Source organism: Amblyomma americanum, chromosome 3, assembly GCF_052857255.1.
Source record: "Amblyomma americanum isolate KBUSLIRL-KWMA chromosome 3, ASM5285725v1, whole genome shotgun sequence".
Classification (NCBI taxonomy): domain Eukaryota; kingdom Metazoa; phylum Arthropoda; class Arachnida; order Ixodida; family Ixodidae; genus Amblyomma; species Amblyomma americanum.
This window is the reverse complement of record NC_135499.1, coordinates 129,758,202-129,780,097: the sequence shown is the minus strand read 5'-3', so window position 1 is coordinate 129,780,097 and position 21,896 is coordinate 129,758,202. Positions and strand designations below refer to the sequence as shown.

General features: G+C 46.4%; 1 protein-coding gene across 1 annotated transcript in view; it reads right to left on the bottom strand.

Annotated features, from left to right (window-relative positions):
* Window positions 1-2,407: 2,407 nt before the first annotated feature.
* The window catches only part of LOC144124920 (ATP-dependent RNA helicase DHX8-like), a 49,765-nt gene continuing 30,276 nt past the window's right edge, over window positions 2,408-21,896 (bottom strand). Inside the window, 7 exon segments of the mRNA XM_077657868.1 lie at window positions 2,408-5,118; window positions 6,145-6,324; window positions 8,807-9,003; window positions 15,070-15,198; window positions 15,326-15,406; window positions 19,185-19,298; window positions 19,300-19,398. Coding sequence (XP_077513994.1) covers window positions 4,896-5,118; window positions 6,145-6,324; window positions 8,807-9,003; window positions 15,070-15,198; window positions 15,326-15,406; window positions 19,185-19,298; window positions 19,300-19,398 — 1,023 coding nt within the window. The 3' untranslated portion in view covers window positions 2,408-4,895.

The window sequence follows — 21,896 nt, the reverse complement described above, 5'->3', positions numbered from 1 at the left end:
GAAAAGGCCGATGGACCTGCACGGTCTGTCCGAAGGAGATGTACTGGATGCTACGCATCACTGAGAGCTCGCAGAAGTCCAGAGCAGGCAAGGGTAATGGCGAGGAAAGTTGTTACGATTTGCGCAAATTGCGCGGGAAGGCCATTTATGTATTTGCCATGTTTCAATCTTCTGCACGAGTGCAACTCCTGAACATAGACTACGTTTTAGACATCGTGAGCTGGTGGCACGTAAGACGTTGAGTTGCAAATGCTGTGATTTGAACTGTTTTTTTTTCTTCCGAAAATAATGCTGGAAGTACTTCAATAAAATGTCGTGTTGGAGGTCCTGTTCTTGAGTCTTCGTGCTTAGTGAATGCTGAAACGCAGGGTCACGTGGCGTTGCCCCACAAATGGGAGCTGGTCGGTGGGCAGTAAACGTAGCAGGCAACGGCTTCAAAACGCAAACTCTTTATTGTGGAAACTTGTGCATGCCCAAGAAAAAAGGAATAGAGGGTGCGAGAGCAACAAGTGCTCTGGCACTTGTTCGGACCAGAACGACCGAAACTCTTGGCCGCGCTCTAGTTGCATAAAGCAGAAATTTTGTAGACAGAAAGGGCGCCGTTTTTCAAGGACATCTTTGAGAATGCACTTCAGGGCGTTCACTGGGCATGAAGCGAGAAGAGTCGCGGTAATAAATGACTCGATAAATTCTCCAGATGCCGTAAGCTACAAGAATCCATTATACATTTTGTTTTTATGATCAATTTGCTCCTTTACGTCAGGTCATTATTCATCGATGACGTTGCCATGCCGTTCAAACGTCCGTGGGAAGCGACCTGACTATTGGCTCATTGGCGACCGGACCTCACTAGTGGATGCACCTTGCAGCCCATATTGAACCACAGCGCTCAACGAATGGCGAAGGCTATCGTCAACGTTGGTATCTGCTGCTTTTCATTTCTGTGATTGGTCGACTGCTGCTTTCGTCTGATGATTCCGTCAGGCTTACATCACGCGAAGTGGAGCGGAAAATTAACAATGGATTCTTATAAAATGCGGCCCCAGGGGATGCAACTTCCAGGAAATGCACGGGAAACTGAACCACGTGATGATTTTCTGCGCTAGCATACATGATTGATGTAGCCCGCGCACGCTGCGACCGAAAATGCCAGCAGAGCCATCTTTCAGCAGGCGGAAAAAACAGCCTCAGAAGTGTGCCCCACCGGTGTGTCACGCCGCACCCGAGGAAAGCATCGGGTGACCCAGCGGTGGGCCACGACGCACAGAGATCAAAACTATGATAAGGGGCTACGCAGTGAACGTGTTAAATGGTAACAGCTAGCCAACTACTGGAGGATGAAGTGGTCCAGTGAAATGAGCCACAGAATAGGTGAGGAAAGTGGCGAATGAGACAAAGCATGTTGCATGCAGCAAGACCTTGAGTTGCTGCAGACTGAGAAACCTCGGAACACAACAGTGGCAGCTACCATGCAGTCTGTACACCAAACTGTCCACTGAGAGACCTCTGTGTACCCACTCTTAGGTTACATTGGGCATCACTGCCCTGCTCATTGCATGCTTTTTTATGCTTGATTAGCTCTCAGTATTTTAAGAGCACCAAGTTCAGTTTAATAGGCCTTGTTTTCTTTGGATGTAACACGGTGGCCGTTTTGTATGTTATGGATGTGCTCATTTTCTTTTGACACTAAGCTGTTATCTCAATGTTCTTTTGAATTCATTTGACCTGCATTTTCACAGCTGTACAGATCAACCAACTCTGAGGGTTTTAAAAACGCCTTTGGCAGTCTTTCTAATAAACTGATAGTGCTCCTGCAGCATGTCATCAGCTATAAAAGCACTTAAAGTAGCCATTAGCAAAAGCTGCCTTTCGAAATGCTGGGTGTTTCCAGCTCACGGGAGATTTTGAGAAATTGAACTCCAATTTACAGACTTTTGCACTTCTCACATAAATGAGTTTGTCTTTTAGTTGATTATAGGCATGTGGTAAAGGTACACGCGCAGTTGTGCACTAGCCCTGCCGCCCACGAGTAGACAACCATCGTGAGCTGCTGTTTATTTCTGCCTGGCAACTAGTGTTTGCAGATAGAAAAAGAGGTGTAGCACTACAACTTGGAGTGGCCCGAAGTGGTTTGAGGCTGTGATGCACTGGTGGTAGACATGCACCACGCCAAGCAGCCCTTAAGGGCGCCTTATCATCGTTATATATTTATATTTCGGTGGAGGGCCAGAGCCTATTCAGCACATCTGCCCCTGGCTAGACACGTTTAGGATGCCTGATGCAGTGCAAGCTGTGGAACATCACCTGAATGATCTATGAGCCAATGCACACTCAGCTTTTGCTTCATATTGTAAGTCATGCAGTAAGCCTATAACACTATCGCAATGCGGCAAGAATCAGCACAGTTAATCAAGAAGCAACTTTGTTTACTTAAGCCTTTTTTTGTCATTTTAATGGCTAAGATGAAATCACGCAGATACATACAAATTTTGCCAGTATAATTAGACATCATCTTTCAGTTCATTTTTCCCATCACTATATTTACATTCTGTTTACATAACATACAAAAGGAAGTTTACAGGAAGGAATACTATGTACATCACTGTGGATAAAGGCAAGCATCAGTACTCGAGAAGAGGAAAACAAACGTGAAAAGCTAATTTATTTACAGTATTTAGGTTTCTTATCCATTTTTGAATCAGAGGTATGAACAGCGTGCTCAAAAATTTTCTGCTGCATTTTGTTCTTATTTCTGTCTGTTATAATTAGGGGTCGGACTTCTCGGTTTTTATTTTTGAAAATTCGGCTGACTTTTTTCGGTTTTTATTTCAGAACGCAAGATTCGTTTTTTTTTTCTGGCGAATATTATTTTCAACGAATAAAAAAGCTGATTTTTTCAGTGGTATAATGTAGTAGTTCTGAGTGGTCAAGAGTTGCTTAAAGTCTATCTCAGTGTTTTCGTCATCCTGAACAATTTATTTACCAGTAATTAACGTGCAAATGGTAGTAGTTGGAGCTGAGCTTGAAGAAGAAATTGCTATCGTCATTAAAAAGATTTGGTTTGGTTTATGGGGGTTTAACGTCCCAAAGCGACTCGGGCTATGAGAGACGTCGTAGTGAAGGGCTCCAGAAATTTCGACCACCTGGGGTTCTTTAACGTGCACTGGCATCGCACAGCACACGGGCCTTTAGAATTTCGCCTCCATCGAAATACGACTGGCGCGGCCGGGATCGAACCCGCGTCTTTCGGGCCAGCAAGCCGAGCGCCATAACCACTCAGCCACCGCAGCGGCTCATTAAAAAGGTAACTCAAGTTAAATGAGACAGCTGGCAGACAAAAATGGAAGAGAACATTTACTTTAAAGAACTAGGTTGACATGTTATTGTTGGGTTGTCATACTCGGTTGTGCACGAGGGCGGGCATCACGTGGTCTGAGTGTTGATGGCAGCGATGGAAGTGCCATTCAATCTCATACTTTTTCGTGATGCCCATGGGCGGTTTCAAATGGGCGGCAAAATACATGCAGTTGATAAACCTACTTAACCGATTAACAGCTCTAAGCAGGTGATGACAGTGAACAAACAGTGCTCTAGAAGGCGGCAAGGAGGTGATGCTTCCCAGTCTGCAGAGGCGTGCAAGCTGGCGAAGCAATACATCAAATCGCACAATTGTGCTCCTTCACCAATACCACTGTCTGATCATGGCCCTGGCTTCCCTACATACTAGTTCATTTCAACCTTGACCGAGTGCAACTCGCCTTGCATGGCAAAAATACTGACCTTTTTCGGTTAAAACCGAATTTCGAAAATTGAATTCGATGTAGTTTTACAGTTTTTTGGGGGGAGGTATAAACCGGAAAGTCCGACCCTTAGATATAATGTACAACAGATCCTCTTCTATACGCTGCATAGAAAACAGTAACTCACTACTCAACATATTACAATTGCGATGTATTGTACATAGTACAATACATTGCACAAGAAGATTTACATCAATTAATATGCAAAACAGGATGAGAAAAACTATTAGAATAACTAAGCTGATGCTCTATAGAAACCGAGTATAGGATTTTGCAATTTGAAAACCGCTTGTTCTTTCAGTGCACAGTAAAGCCCAACTGTCGGATACAACTCAAGGACGAAGCGGGTTTTCCCTCACAAAGGACCCTCCTTCCAACTCTCACGAACACGCTAGCGTGAAACTGCATGGAGTGGCGTGAAAATGCAAGGAGGGGACTATACCGTTTCATCTGCCACTCCCTCCATTGCTACGCTAGCAGGCTTATGAGAATCGGCCGATGGGGAAAAGCAGCTTCGTTCTCGAGTTGCATCCGAGTATACAAGATGCAGCAAGATTTCATTCAGTATAATATTTTTATAATACTCATTTTCTGCCATCAAATAATTTCGCAATGACGCTGCCACTGCAATAATTATAATTCACAAATGAATTTTCCTAGTTGTGTAACAATGTTTTTAGAGGTATCATAACTGAAACACTGCAGATGAGTTGGAATATTAAGATGAATATTATGCTAGAGTGACGTTCGTACCACAAGTGCAATTTGTACATTGCACACTGCACAGACACAAGATGTCAGCGAATACAGGGTCCATGGCACCGTCTCATGGAAATCACTTATCAAGCACCCTAACAGCATGACCACTTCAGAGCATTCCTTTTACAGACCTCTTCCAAGAGGCATAACATAATGTTAACCATACAAATACTATTTCCCATTCCTTACAAAGCAAAACGACAGTGGCAATGTAGTGAATGATGCATCATATTTACAACGCACAACGCAAATGATGACGGCAGCAGTACTCTGGTCGAGAATGCACAGTTGTCCACACGCACAGAGACGCTAAGTCCACAGCACAGCAATAAGTGCTCAGTTCCGCCGGCGCCGGACACGGGATATCCTCCATGCATTGGGCTCCTCGTATTTGTTGTACAGAGGCTCCAGGCGCAGTTGCTTCTTATGCTTGCTCAGCTTGGTGGGGTCAGCAAACTTGAAGAAGGATGAGGCAAACTCGACCAGCCACTTGGGGTCAATGGTGGTCACCTCTCTCATGTACTCCTTGGTTGTCAGCACCAGCTCGTAGTACACAACCCTGGTGTAAGGAAACAAAAGATGGAGTTTGAGATCATCGTTCACTGTAAAAACCTGGGGCAGTGCTCTCTTAATTATCACCTTAGGCTGTACTATCACTCTAAGGCAATGCGACACCCAATACAGCTTATCACTGCAGTGACAGACATAATATGACACCACAAATTTATGTTGCTGAACAAGAAACGCCTGGCGTGATAAGCGTATTACTGCAGTTACAGACATCCATACACATATGGCACCATAAATATATGTTGCTGAGCATGAAATGCCTGGCATGATGCCAGATATCGACTTCACATCCAGTTTCATGTGCATACCTGATCAGACAATGCCACATCAACAATGTAAATAAATAAATGTACGGGGTTAAATGGTGATGTTTCAACCACGCTGAAAACTAGCTATCACGAAATTTTTAGTTGCCAGTCATGTGTCATTCATGAATTTATTTTTCTTACTCATTTTGTATGAGCAAATTATAGGCTGCATACTGTTATGCTGTCTAATCAAGCAGTATGCATTTCTGAGCAAACCATGTCATTTTCGCATGGTGCTGAGTCAGTCCAGTTTTGTTTATTTCAATTGCAAAGACCATACACTATTTAGAAAAAAATAAGGACAACATTTGCCTACTGTTTTCTGAATTTCTTTTTTCATGCAGAACAGATACTATTCGATCTGATATTCCAAGGCATTTTTCTCTTCACATTCGTATTCAATTCGTATTCAAAAATTACAGCATTTGCACACACCCACTTATCCCCTGCTATAAATGAGGTAATTACCACCACTTTCAAGTATCTCTTGCACCAATATATTTTTCAGCTGCTAATACCAGTTGTGGCAAAAAAAAAAGACTTCTTGGCAGGCAATTGCATGTGATGTGAGGATTCAGAACTGTCGTCGAAACTGAAAAATCTGCATGCACACATTGTCAAGCCTCCAGACTAAAGATGCATTCAAGAGAGAAAGGTTAGCCAGCCAAGCTAGTGGTATACACATGCGTGGACACAAGGCAACTCACCACTCTGGCTGGCGGTTGAAGAGAGCACTAGAAGGGTGAATGTAGACGACCTGGCCATCTACTAGAGTTCGGTAGCCCTCCTGGGGGTCCTTCTTGGCTGCATTCCGGAAAAAGCCGCTGCACACTGCCTTCTGCACACGTGCCGTGTTCTTGCCGCAAGACACTACATCTAGTTTGTGCCTGGGTAATAAACAGGGCAGAGAGAAAGAGTGTGTATAAGAAATGTTGACACTGCACATTTAGTGTCATGAACAGTGCAAAATACTCATCACTTGGTGCATATGTAATTTCAACGCAGCACAACCAACCCACAGTTACATTTCCGTTACATTTTCATGAGTCAGTCCAGACCCAGCTCTCACTGAAACCCATGCAATACAAAACTGGGCTGTTACATCGCAACTGTGGCAATGTTCCCACAAAGTATATCGCAAATATCAGCTTGCTATAGTGCTTTAATCCATTCTGGCATTTTGACAACCTACGTTTAGCACTGGTGAAGTGGTGATGGCACACTGTCCAAAGCAGCACTACACACTCCATTGGCACTGTGTGTCATTGAGTTTAGAGGCGCTGGCATTCCGCACGGTTAGAGGTGGCATGCATTTTGTTGCAACATTTGTTACAATGCTAGTGCAAACAGCTGAAGGTGCACGGGCAGCACTGTATGAGGTACAGCTGCGCAGGTTGGCTCTGAACTTTTGTTTCTGTCATCCGCTTTTTCCATGTAGCCTGCAGCTTAAAAGATACAATTTCTAGATTATAATAGACAAGGATTGTGCACAGTTAAAGCTGCCGCCGAGAAAACAGCGCAGAAGCACACACATGCTGCAACATGGTTCACTCCATAAGCATTTCCTCCTCACTGCCAACTCCCTTCTACCGACAGCTGCTCAGGAAAATGGAGAGCCACCACAGGGTGTTTCCGACGTTATGCCTGTGCATAATGATCGCGAGAACCACAGAACAGCGCAAATTCAAAATGCATGTTGAGCTTACAAGAACTAAAAAACAAAGAGGCAGATAACAGTGTACAACTTTTTCACACGCTGTATTCAGCTAGTACTGCATTTCATGGTTGGTACGATTTTTTTCCTCCGTGGTTCCGTGAAAAAACGTAACAGCGGAGTTCGACTGCATTACGGACGCACAGCGGGACCAGACTGCCTAAGCTAGTCATGATGAAACAAATTCCAATGGAAGAAGAAAAATTAAAAAGAAGCTACACGTTCATAATAAAATCCTGATATAATACAACATCAGGAGATTGTGACCGGAGCCATAATCAATTTAAACTGTTGCAAAAACGTCATCAATTAGAGCTAATGTTACAGGCATCATATGATGACACGTTTAGCTTCTGAACAACTAAGGTAACGAGACGTAAAAACGTTAGAGCTCTCGCATTAGTACAGAAGATGCCCTGCTTCATGGAAAAATAAGGAGGCTGGAAAATCATAGGCTTGTCGAATATTGCAACATATTCTGGTATTGTATTGAACGAAACAAACCTCGAGGCTGCTGATAAAAACAGATTTTAATTCTCTTCTCAAAGAATCATTATCCACTAACTTCACTGCTTGAGTATAATAGGTATCAATATACGTCACCAGCCAAGCAAATAAACTGCAGCTACAGAAAGCTCTTTCTGCAGCCCCAAACCTCTCAGTACAGAGAAAAGCATGCAGTGATGGCTGCACGTAATGCTTCAAACAAGACTGCAACGCCAGCACTTGCCTGCCTCTACATACTAAGCCGTAAGCAGTATAAGTTTCATGCTATGGGTACTTTTGCAGGACGCTCCTAATGAAAAAGGACAACCAAGAACGGACAGGGAACTTCATGGCTTTGGATGAGATGCAGAACATGCAAGCTGCGTTTTTCTTCAACAACACTCTTCACCGTGGTTCCTAGCTGTGTACCACTTCAGAACATAAGAAATGTTACACAAACAAACAAACAAGCATCATCATCATCATCATCAGCAGCAGCCTTACTACACCCACTGCAGGGCAAAGGCCTCTCCCATGTTTCTCCAATTAACCCTGTCCTTTGCCAGCTGCGCCCAGCGTATGCCCGCAAACTTCTTAATCTCATCCACCCACTTAACTTTCTGCCGGCCCCTGCTACTCTTACTTTCTCTTGGAATCCACTCCGTTACCCTTAAGGACCAGCGGTTATCTTGCCTTCGCATTACATGCCCTGCCCAAGCCCATTTCTTTCTCTTGATTTCGACTAGGATGTCATTAACCAGTGTTTGTTCCCTCACTCTCTGCCCGCTTCCGGTCTCTTAACGCTACACCTATCATTTTTCTTTCCATGGCTCGCTGCATTGTCCTTAACTTAAGCTGAACTCTTTTTGTTAGCCTCAACGTTTCTGCCCCGTAGGTGAGTACCGGTAAGATAAAGCTGTTGTACACTTTTCTCTTGAGGGAAATTGGTAAACTGCCACTCATGATCTGCAAGAGTTTGCCGTATGCGCTCCACCCCATTCTTATCCTTCTAGTTATCTCCCTCTCATGATTCGGATCAGCTGTCACTACCTGCCCTAAGTAGACGTATTCCGTCACAACTTCCAGGCTCTCGCTGCCAATTGTGAACTGTTCTTCACAAACAAGCAAACAAACAAAAAGGAAAGTCCACTATGAAGAGCATCACACACCTGTCCATGATGCCAAGCAGCTGCTTGCGCACATCCTGAGCCCGTTTGAGAGTCCGGATTTGGACAAAGTTTTCGTAGCACCACGCATTGGAGAATTTGTTGTTCTTCCATGAGTTATAGACGGCCAGCAGGGTCAAGTGATCACCTTCCGCCTGGTTGAACTTTGCCTTCTTCTGGTCAGCTAGTGCCTGCTTGTCCTGCATGCCCAAAGAACGAAACCGGTTGTAGCAAATTCACAGCAACTGAAGGCAACTGTCAGGGGTTGGGCGCATGTTATGTCACCTCTCTTCATGCCCATTCTATGCACTGCTTTCTCACCATCTTCTACCGAAGTCAGTCAGTTTTCATTAGATGGAAAACAGTGACTAAACCACACATGCACAGCAAATAAGTGCAGTGCTACTTTATTTATTAGTTACCTGCATCGCCCCGCAGGGCATTACAGCAGGGGGGTACAGACTTCATTTATAGGTATAAAGCAATTATTGCAGTGCATGGAAAAATGCTTCGTTAGATGTAATACATACAATGCTCGATGGCAAGCTGTTCTAGTCCCGAACAGTTCTAACAAAAAAAGAATAACGCAAGACGTCACCCTTGCAAGAAAATTCTCTGACCTTCAAGCAGTGGTCCAGTCGCTTTGATATATAATGAGGTGCCTGGATATACTGTTCGCGGTTTATGCCAGTTTTTGAATAATAAATCTCATGGAAAAATTTCAATCTGATGTACCTTCTACGGTCCTTCAACTCTTGCCAGTCAAGTTTTCGTTTGCTTTCCGTCATACTAACTTGCCAATTATAATTACCAAGAACAAATCTAACTGCCCTATTCTGAATTTTCTCTAATTTTCCTACACACTCAGATGTGTGTGGGTCCCAGCAAACACATCCATATTCAAGTATGGAGCGTACATAACTGAAATACAGCTGTGTTTTTAAGTTACTTGGTAAATGGCTAAAATTCCGCCGTAGAAAACCCAAACGTGACGCTGCCTTATTCGCAATATAATTAATGTGCTTATTCCATCGTAAGTCCGATGTAAAAAAGACGCCTAGATATTTAAATGACTTGCTTATGTTGAGAGTAAAATCATTAATTCTATACCTATACGGATGATTAGCACGTTTTCTTGTGAAGGTGACGTGAACAGTTTTGTTTATATTTAAGGACATGTCCCAACGTACACACCAGTCTGCCACAGTATCTAAATCAGTTTGCAGGATTTGTGAATCAGAAGTGGAATTTACTACTCTATAAACAACACAATCATCGGCAAACATCCTGAATGAAGACTGTATGCCAACTGAAATATCATTAATATACAGCAAAAACAAAAGTGGTCCCAATACTGAGCCTTGGGGAACTCCCGACGTAACTGGTGCATATTGTGAAGAAATACCGTTCAGAACAACAGCCTGCCTTTGTAACGACAGATATTCTGCAATCCACGCAATTACTTTACAATCCAGGTTATACGCTTTCAATTTGGAGAGAAGACTGTGCGCGACAACATCAAATGCCTTGCGAAAATCCAAGAAAACGCAGTCCACAATTTGTTGCTTATCGATTGCCGATGCCAAATCATGAACGAACTCCACCAGCTGCGTACTGCAGGAAAATCCACGCCTGAAACCATGTTGACTAGTGCATAGGAGATTGTGTTTGGTGAGATGGGCCATAACGCAACTATATATTACATGCTCCATAATTTTACAGGTTATGCTGGTTAAGGAAACGGGTCTGTAGTTCTGAACGGAGTTTCGCATAGCACTCTTATGTATGGGCACGACACGCGCTACCTTCCAATCAGCAGGCAAGTCGGTTTCATTAAGAGACTTCTGGAACAGCCGGGTGAAATACAGACATAATGCATCCGCACAATTCCTTAAAATTGCGGCAGGAATGTCATCAGGGCCACAAGCCTTAGCCTGATTCAAATCCTTCAATAATTTACGCACACCATCAACACAAAAAGTAACTTCCGGCATGCAATCTATTTCAAGAGGTAATGCAAAACAGACAGAACGTGAACTAGGTGGCAAAAACACAGATGAAAAATAACGGCTAAACATTTCAACTTTAGCCTCATCATCATGGATGATTATCTCATCATTTTTCAGAGCAGGTACTGAGCTGCCATCCTTCTCCAAAATTCTTTGGTATCTCTGACAAGTTTTTGTCCTAAATTCGAAAAATACAAGTCTTTAGCGATGTGAGACTTCTGTCTGAATTCATTTTTTATTGTTTTCAGCAAGGCCAAACACTCTGGCGATTTAGACAACTTGTATCTTCGATACATTCGTCGCTGTTTGCGAACAAGGGCACGTAACTCGGTGTTAAACCAGGGTTTATCTCGAGCTCTCTTACTTGATATAACGCTTGATGGAATAAAAGCTTCACGTAATTCGAACAATTTCTGTTTGAATGTATTCCATAGCTGTTCGATATTTAAGTTATCCGCGAGTTCATCAAAAGTTGGAAAGAACGAATCGAAAGCAGCACTAATCGCCTCGTAGTTGGCCCTGCTGTAGACATAAATCTTTCGCCTAGGTGGTTTTGCAACCTTCACATAGTGAACTAATAAATCTGCTAGAATAATATTGTGGTCGCTCAAACCAGGCAACACTTGTACATTGCATACAACATCAGGCACGTTACACAGCAAGAGGTCGAGTACGTGACCAGTTTCGTCTGTTCGTGATGGCTCATGCACATACTGACAAAAGGTGCTGGAATCTAAAATGTCAAAAAAAGTTGAGTATAGATTCCCTCGAGCTATATATATCTCTTGGTTCGTCAGCTGACCAGTCAATGTCCGGAAGGTTAAAGTCCCCCCCTAAAACAAGGCATTCAGTGTTAATGGTTTCAAGGAAAATGAGATAAGCCAACTAGCGGCTTTACAGAATGATCAGGAGGCCTATAAAATGACCCAAACTGTACAGGAGGCTCAAACCTTATTAGTACAGTAAAAGCTCGTTAATTGGAACTTCAGGGGATTGGGAAAAATCTCAATTATCCGAAGGTCCATATTAACAAATTCCATTTCCCCCCCCCCCCCCCAAAAAAAAAAAAACCCGCCAGAAACCAGTCGCTTCATAGTAAACTTAACTGGCGAAAACTAGAGTGGCGGTCGTCTGCTTTTTAGATGAAAACTGCGGGGCAACGACAATTTTTTTTAATGCCAGATCAGTGCTGCATGCACACTGTCGGGATTGTTATTGCAGGTCTGCTCCAAAATAGTAAAGGCCTCTGCAGCTTTCTTCACGGCATGACACAGTAGCAGTGGGCCCAGCAGTGTCTAAATTAAGGAGTGTCCGGGTGTTGGCAGGGACCACGTTGGCTGTTCAAATTATCTGGATTTCCGAATTAATGAGGTCTGAATCAATGAGGCTGCACTTGATTGGTGTGTGCTACTTTTCTGAAAATGGCTTACTTTGTTTTTAGTTTCGCACATATACTATGGCAATGCATTCAATATTTTCTTTCTTTACAGTGAATTCTCTAGACCTGGCAAGCAGCCCTTCATGCATCTCTACTGAGGGCTGCCCCTCCCCCCAACTTTTTTTTCACACACACATCCAACACAAAATTCATGATGCATAGAATCAAGGTAAACAGCACCATTTTGTGGCAGAACATTTCCAAGGTCAAAAACTTCTTGAAATTTCCTCTATAATCCATAATTGTGAGCAGGTGTGCAGCATGATAAGGACAAATGAAAAGAAGCCACAGGATGGACATAGCACTAGGTCCTATTGTCGCCTCTTTTCCTTCGTCTAAACCCTGTGGAGACTCGTCCTGCGTGTACTGTGCAATGTCAGTGCACATTAAAGAACTCAAGGTGGTCGAAATTTCCGGAGCCCTTCACTACAGCGTCCCTCATAGCCCGAGTCGCTTTGGTACGTCAAACCCCCATAAACCAACCAACCAACCAACCAGACCTTGGGTTTGCTCCTCAGCGATGCCATCTTCCCTAGTTACTGCAACTAACAAGGGAGGGCGCCAGCGTTGCAGCGCGAGTGTTGTGGGCGTGGTAGGGACAGCTCACCCTCTTTGGCTTGGAAACTCGTCATGTGAGAACATTTCAGCGTGGTGCTCCACTCTCCACTGAGGGCCGAGGCCTTGCTAAGAATGAATCCGACGAGCTTGTCACGGTGTGGGAGTTTCGGAGTGGCGTACCCTTCCCTGGCCGGCGAGGCGCACCGTGGAGACGCAGGAAAGCGGACGCTTTCCTCCTCCCCATGGGCGAGTAGCCAGAAGGTCTGCTCAAGAGCGCTGCGCCGCCTCCTTCCTCAAAAACCGGTCGCAAGCGCGCACCACCAGGCGCCGCTGGGGCGGTCGCTGATTGGCCGAATGTGACAATGGCAAGTGCGCCGAGATCGGCGGGTGCCGGCCGTGGCTGGGAGGAGACGACAGCGAGCCGTGACAACGAGAGGACGCCAAGTAATTACCTCCCTTCTTCCCTCTTTGTTGTTGCCATCTTGCCTCGTCAGCCACACGACCAAGCCAGAAGGCAAGGGTCACAGATCATCCAGCAGCCAGTGATTTTAGGAGAGCCCAATAAACGTTTGGGCCCTGGCAAAGCGTCCTGTTCCGTGTTGTGTTTATTTCGCATTTCCTCTGCGCCGCCGTGAGAACGGCCGCCCGTGGAGTGCAATACTGGGAGCTCGGAGTTCACGGCCTAGACCTCAAAGGAGGCTCAACGGCCTAGTAAGAACCCCCACAACGGCTGCCCTCAAGAGTTTCTCCCCTGCCCTTGTGTAGGCAAACATTCGATCGTAACCATGTTGGTGAGCCAAACAACCTTGATTGCTTAGCGTAGCTTGCTTCTAGCCGGCGTTATTATTGTTGCAGCAATAAATGACTTGTTTGTGCCAGCAAGTGTTGTCCCTTTGTTTCCAAAGAGCTAGGCCTGCTGCAGTCAGCGTGCACTGCGTACCGGGCTTTCACGAGGCAGGGTCAGCGGATTAAATGGTCAGGGTCAGCTGCGGATAGGCAGGGGCAATGTATTTTAACCCCTATTCAACCCCACAACCCAGCGCTTTCAAGTAACGAAAAAATTGAGTCCCAACGAGCTTCTTTCCATATTATAAACTTTCTTGTTATGACATATGCAACTACTGCAAAAATCCTTGGCATCTAGCAAATCACTGGAATAGAAGGAGTAGGTGATGTTGACAGCCACTGCTAGTGCTGATCCAAGTACAGTACAATCTCGACGATACAAATCCTGAAATTTTATATCACTCAAAACAAACAAAAATCCATGTGCAGAAGCATGGGAAATGCATTCACGCAATTTGTTTATGGCTGATAGGATTTGTTCACAGCTTACTACTTGCCGTGTTTGCCGTGGGCAAAGGAAAAAAAATAGACATAATGTTGCGCTACCTGCACCCATGGTGCGTAAAGTGCGATTGCTACGTCGGCAATGTGTGGGCTGTGCGTCCGACACTCACTCGCAACATCAGCGATGTGTGGGCCGAGCGCCACCACTCACAGCTCCACGTGTGTGCAGGGCGACTAGCGTAACGGAGGCAACGATGTGTGGGCCATGCACAACTGCTTAGTGCTCATGGTACGTGCTGCACAACTAGCAATCGCAGTGATTTATGGGCAGTGCTCAAGGGTGCGGTGATGGCTCATGTGTTTGTATCATCTGTACTGGCATGGGAGAGCGCACGCCACATCCGAAATTCTGCACACTGTCCGCAATGCACTCCAGCTGGAGAATTTTACGAATTCGTATCAACTGTGTACACATCGAGAGGTGGTTATTGGCAACCTGCACAGACTGCTGCCCTGACTGCTTTGGACTAACCAACACAGCTGTCTACTTCAGCAAAGTGGAAGTTTGGGCTCATTGGTAAGGCATTATTTGGAGGGAACTTAGTGCGAGAGAAACAAGGACATGAGACAGACACAGGACAAGCACTCGTCCTATATCCCTCTCATGTCCTTGTTTCTTTCGCACTAAGCCCGCCTCCAGATCATAGCTGTCTACCTCCATGAGCTTTTGATTAAATAAACAGGTGTTAGTGACTGCACGAAATTACACACAATCCGAAAGAGATACAAGCCAATTTGGTGCAGAAGAATAGGCTTAGAAAGGCGTACAGACAAAAACTACAGCGGAAAATGCTGGAAGTGAGAGCTAAGAGTACACCATCCTTGAAATGATGCCGGACAATGCAGTAAACATTGAGGTGCATGCAAACATTGCATCTACCGAGTTTCCTTGGACTGCATGCGATACATACCTTTGGCCTGTAGAACACATTCTGCACTGACAGCATAGAGACCACTGTGAGGATCTCTTCACTGCATCCCAAGTGAACAGACATTATCAACATCTTGGCCAAGTTGGGGCTGAGAGGGAATTCGGCCATCTGGATTGGTTAGGAAGAGAAAAAAAAGTGCAAGGATAAGAATGATATGCATATAGTACTGGCTCAAAATAAATTTAAGCCTGTTCAATATAACAAGTGCTACTATGAGTATGCCAAGCTTACACACCCTTCGTCCCAAACGAGTGAGAAGTCCCTCGTTGTCCAGGGCACTCAGGGAATGGAGCTGTTCCAAAGCCATGATCAGAGTCTGGCAAAGACAACAAGGAGAAAGACAAAGAAGATGAACATTATTACTTGTGCTAAGTCCAATGTACAGGAGAAGCTAGCAGGTAAAGTACATGCTATCTTTGCATCCTACATTGTCAATGGGTGCTCGCTTGAGGGCAGAAAAAATGTGTAACTCAAATACTTAATCTCAACACATGACAAACAATTCAAGTGGCTTTATGCAGTGGGCATAGAGTTTACACTGCATTCAAATGAACCGAGATGGTATGAGCACTATCACAATTACGCTTCGACTACCGGATAGCAAAAAGCTGCTTACACATCATTTGCACTAAAGCAGCACACATATGTATAAGTGCCCACACAACAGTCCATCTGTCCGTCACACTTAAACATTAAATCTGCTACTGGGCAAACACTGCAGTAGTTTAAATAAACAGTTCTCAAGCGTGACTACTCAGTTCCTTGATGTTCCAGCTATTTAAAAGGGCACCCTACCTTAACTGGAAAACATGATGGTGCTGTGTGTGCCCAGTCAGGTAAAGCAAGAATCTCAATGGTTGGTATGAATTTCGGGGGCGACACAATTTTTTAAGAAGCCGTGCTCAGAAAGTGCTATGAACAGAGCTTATGTTTATGGTGAAATGAATGTTCTTGGGCAGCTGGCCGAGCCATCTGCTAAGCTCGACCAGCCAGTCTCACTGGGGCCATACAGTCGAGCCCACATACTATAACAGCCTCACTTAAGACGAACTTTCGCTTATAACGAACGAGACCTGCACGACCAACAGAATATACATTGTTTCAATGGCACAAAATCACACGTATAACAAACGTCATTAAGACCTGCTGATCGGCTACAGCGAACGGACGGCGCAAACCCGGCGCCGCAATGCATAACCTGCCTCCGACCCCTTTGTGCGCACGGCGCACAGTATGTTTTCCCGAGCCTCATCGCAGGCGAACTGGCCGCCCTGTTTCATGCCCCTCTCAAACGAGCTACCCTCTCCTCACTCTCTTGAAAATCTGCGCGTGGCCTCCGCGATCAACCGCGCCGCCACCGTTGCCGATCGCGGAGGCCACGCTCCGTAAAGCTGGCCTACCGTGGGTGCCATAAAGTTTTTTACTATTAACTAGAGGGGAAGCTGGCGCCCCCCTCCTATGGGGGTTTGCATGGAGATTCCTCGAGACCACCTGAGCCACCATGGGCGCTTTAAGCATCATGGGACGGAGAGCTACCGACTGCAGAACCACAACTTTTGGCTCAAAAATAATTAAAAAACAAACATTGTTTGATAATCAAGAATGTCCTAACATTCAATATCCAGTCTATAAATTGCAACAAACGAGCAGAAAAGCATGTAAATGTAAAGTTTGCCCAAAATAAGCAATGGCTTGCAGGCAACAAAAGCCAACATTTCGTGCTTAACAGGCGCTTTGTTAAAAAGAAACACCGGTATGTTTTTGAAAAAAATTTTGTCGCTTCAACACTTTAAGAGGTTTTTAATGGTTCTTCGGAAACCAAAAACCTTTTATTGGCATCGTGTGCTGTTGCGTTTTCGCTATATGGCTTTTGCGCACTACGTTTGCGTCAAAGTCATCTGCGCCGTGGACGGAACGGGGACATCTCAGTAACGCCACTTTCTGTTCCTGAAAAAACCGACTGTCCCGCAACAAGTAGCTCATTGCCCCATGATGCTTTGAGCGCCCATGGTGGCTCAGGTGCAGCGCCGCCAGCTTTCCATCTAGTTAATAGTAAGAAACCCTATGGTGGGAGCCAAGAGGTGGCTGCACTGATGCTCACGGACGCCCCTCATTGGTCTCTCCGCTGGCGCTGTGCGTCTGTATCTAGCTTGATTGGCTTGATTGCCGCCTGTGCATGTTGCGCGTCTACCCCATGGCGCGCTTTTGTAACTCTTGTTGTGGTGGGGATGGTGTGGAGTTCAAATCTCGGAAATGAAAAATGAAAATTGGTTTTTGGGAAAGGAAATGGCACAGTATCTGCCTCACACATCAGGGGGACATTCCGCCATAAGGGAAGGGATAGAGGGAGTGAAAGAAGAAAGGAAGAAAGAGGTGCTGTAGTGGAGGGCTCCAAAATAATTTCGACCACCAGATCTGGGCCCCTGGTTGTAATTCGGGATGGGGGACCGGAACACCTTGCCCATTTCCATTGTATTCAGCGGGGTAGAGATGATGAAAAGCAGCCTGGGAGGAGGTGACGGCCACTGGCGAGCGGAACTGCTTGAGCAAGGGCTGGCTTCGACAACACAGTGTCTGATGCCGAGCTTGATGCTTCGGAAGATGGCTAGCCGGCGGCGATTTGTGGCAGCACATTGTCTACTCCGACATGGGGGGTCATGACATTGGCTGGAGTGATCTTACTTCTGTCGATGACGACGTGGCACCCGCGGCACCGTGCACAAACGACGGCATCGTTTCTGAAGTGCGGGACGAGAGTGATGCGGAGGAATCAGATGAGGATGAAACTTGTAGCCAGCACCCATTAGCGCGCCTGTAGCAATGGGCTACATAGAGAGCCTGAGACAACTTGTCTATGCCAAGGGCCTCGGCGAAGAGTACGCTTCTGCTTTAAAGAAACTGGAAACCTCCCTCATCGGATCTGCGCTGCAAAAACAGATGACCATCACGGACTTTTTTGCAAAGAAAAAATTTTGTGTTTTGACAAGCAACTGTCTTTAAAGCTGTGGTCCACTTACTACGAACTTCGGGATATAACGAACAGATGCCACATGACGCTCTGTTCGTTATATAAGGGCTCGACTGTAGTAGAGACTGTGCAACATATCAAGCTACAATGTCGAGATCATGGCCTACACTACTACATGAACCATAAGCCAGGCGGTCCTCAAATTGTGCGCCGCATAACATGGGGGGTTCCTTCAAGTGCTCTCTGGATTCTGCAAGCACCTAAATCCATACATCCCACAACCCCAACCTTTCCTTACGCACTTTATTTTGAAGAATCATGCTGTAACTGCTTATAGCCAACTCTTTCACTACATACCCAGTAATTTCTAACTGCATCTGGGCAATTTTCTGAAGGGCTATACGCCTGTACGCTCTCTCTCTCTCTCTTTTTTTTTTTTGCATGCACATCAGGCACGAAGGGATGAAAGCTAAGACATGCAGGGTTTCCTCAGTATCGTTTGAAAACTGCTGGAGCTCCCTGAAGCTAAAAGAACTCGGAAAACCTGCAACAGGCTGAAGTAAAGTTTGTGCAGAACGAGCAGTGCAAATCCTGGGAATTTCAGATTGCTTATGTCAGCAAAACTAGTTGCGAGCATGTGCCTATCACTCAATGAGCCAGAGGACCTGGGGTTCAATTTCAGCCATGGCAGCTGATTTTCAATGAAGGTGAAAGGCACCCATGTACTGTGCATTGTCACAGCACATTAAAGATCCTCAGGTGGCCAGAATTATTCTGGAGCCCTCCACTACGGCACCTCTCTTTCTCACTCCTCCTTCTTTTACTCCCTCCTCCATTCTTCCCTTAAGGCGAGGTTTGAGCTTCCACCAGAAAGGAGACAGTGCCATTTTTTTTTAGAACCTTTTTCTCAACAACATTTAGAAGATCGCAACATGGTCACTATGAAGTGTACAGAGGGTTGCTTGAGGCTTCAAGACACCTTCAAAAGTTTTGCGTACTGATAAGGTGCACACTCTGCATGGCGGCACACTCTGCATGGCGGCACATCAACGTGGTAACTGTTGCCGCCTCCACAGGAAATCCTGCTCCGATGACCAAAGTACTAAAGTAGTTCAGTCATAAGTACCTCAGTGGGAGGAGCATCCATAAAGTCAAAGGAGAGGAGGTCATTGATGCCCATGGCTTTCAGCTGGAGCACTGTGGAAGCCAGATTGGTTCGCTGGATCTCTGGCACAGGCGTGTGTCAGCATTTCGTCACGGTAGGCTCGCTCTGTGTAGAGACGGTATGTCTTGCCCGGGCCTGTGCGCCCAGCCCGTCCAGCCCGCTGCTTGGCCTGGGCCTGGTAAGGAGGCAATAGTGAGGGTGACAACGGGCAGGGCTGACACATGACCTTCAGAAGCACCTCAACATGTACTTGGAAATGCCCATGCCTTACCAATATTGCAGAAAGATAGGCAAAAATAAGGAAAAGGCCGCTTGCATGTTTAAGCAAGGTGGCAGCAAGCGACACCTGCCGAGTACAAAAAAACATGAACAGATGCGGAGCTTGAAACCTCAAGCCAGTTTTAGTATTGTGATGACCCCCATAATGCGCAGGTCCACACGGGACGGAGAGGCAAAGAGACACCGTATGGCTCAGTTTAAACAAACAGATATATTCAATAATTACACATGATTAAGATTATACATCAGAGGCTGGGGCGTCCGAGCTTACGTGCCGACGACTTCATGGGGGCGATGGAGTGGCTCCGGAGTTGGGCTCGAGCGGTTGCTGGCAGAAGCTGCACGCCGTCGGGCTTCGGCGCTGAAGGCCCTCTTGGCGAACGATGTCGTCCTGAGCGCCCTTCTTCCGTACTGCTTCTCGATTTTTATATCCTCTTCTCCACACTCCCTAGGGTGAGGACGCCCACGCCGGAGGGGAAGGAGGGGGGGCTAGGGCTTTCACTTGGGCGCACAAACATACCACCGCACTTATTGTCTCGCCCCCCTCACGTGTTGAGTCGAGGGAAAGAAGGTTGTCTTCGAGGTAGCGCATAGCGTCGGCTGTGGTAAGGCGCGCTCTGGCTCGCTGACAGTTCCCGCGGGTCACCGGCCTCCATTCTCCATCCATCAACTGACACTCGCTCCTCAAGGTAAGGCGCGCTCTGGCCCGCTGACAGTTCCCTTGTCCTGGAATGTGCTCGGGAAAGCCGCCCCCTGGAACCGCCACGCCAATTGGGGAGGATAAGCCCGTTTCCCCGCGGCGACGGCGGCGGGTCCCTTCATTCTGGTCGTCACTCAAAGAGCATGGCTGGGTAATTGATGATGCCGCTGTCATCTGGGTCTCCGTCTACGCCGCGCCGTCGAACGCGGAACCTCGTAGCACACACAAGGAATGTACTCGTAGCACACACAAGGAATGTCACACTCGCTCACCCTCCAGAAGAATGTTCTCCGAACATTTGAGTCCACGCAGCTCCCCTTGTCTTTCTGAATCGCCTTGCACAGTGCGTCCGACAAAACACTTTTCGCTGCACTCAACACCACTGCACAACACCATATGCCTCCGCTGTCATAACTGGCGTCTCCGGGGCAGCACTGATCTTCTTTTACAGATAAACATGAAACTCAGCACCCAAGCCTCTCCTTTCTAGTCCAAACTGGACGAAATAAATTTACCACAGTTACAAAGGAGCTCCCACTTCTAGCACGATCACGGCACAGACAAAAATATAGATAACGAAAGGAAGTAGGGCAGGTTCTGCATGCGCTCCGCATGCTCTCCTGTGAAGGCGTTACTTAATGACAGAAAGGTTTAACTACTAACTCCGATAACTTAACACATACGCATATAGCAATGTTATGAGCTGCGGCATTACACAATTCTGACCAGTTCACAACTCCGCTCTGTTTACACCATTAGTCCGACTTAGCTTTCCGATTTCGCAGCGGATATCGGCCTTCATGAGTCATACTAAGTAAGTCTGTGACCCTTTGTCTGCTTTGGGACTCGCGAGGGCTCATGGCAGGAGCCTCTCCTGGCGTTATCTGCGCGGCAACCTCGCGCGCTTCTTCTTCTAGCAATGCATGAAGTAAATCCGGTGGCATTCTGGCCGTCACCTCTGGCGCCTGCCGAACAAATGCAGGAGAGGGCGTTTCTTGCGAACTATCTGCGCGCTCCGCTTCACTTCTGTCCCCCATCAAAATCCGCGCTTTCCCTTTCCTCATTTCGTGAATACTGAACCGGTGCCGACTTGAGGCGATTTGCGTGTATCCTTATCAAGCGCCGGTTCACGTCTCGGACTCTGAAGTTTACCGGAGAAAGCTTCTCGACAACCTCGCACGGTCCTCTCCACTTCGTCTGGAACTTACGAGCTAGCCCAATCTGCCTTTGGCAGTTTTCAATGTACACGCTGTCCCCCACATTAAACGGCGCGTCTCTAGCACTGCGATCGTGCACCTCCTTCCTGCGCTTCGCCGCTTTCTTTAAGGCCTCCTTTGCGATGTCCCTCGCCACTTGCAAGCGCGATTCTAGCTCCACCTTATAGTCGTCCAGTGAAGCGTATGGGACACGACGGGGGCCCTCTGGCACTTCACTAGGCTGGTCCGGGTCTCGGCCGGTATAGAAGAAAGAATGGCGATTCGCCCGTGCTCTCGTGTGCTGCGGAATTGTAGGCAAACATTGCATACGGGAGCCACAAGTCCCAGTCCCGCTGGTCGCGCGAAACAAAATGCGACAGGAACCCGGCCACGGTTTGGTTCAGTCGCTCCACCGCGCCGTTGCAAGCCGGATGGTACGGTGTTGTCTGCTTCTTAGCGATCTTAAGCAGCTCGCAAACTCTCCTCATTAGCTGCGAC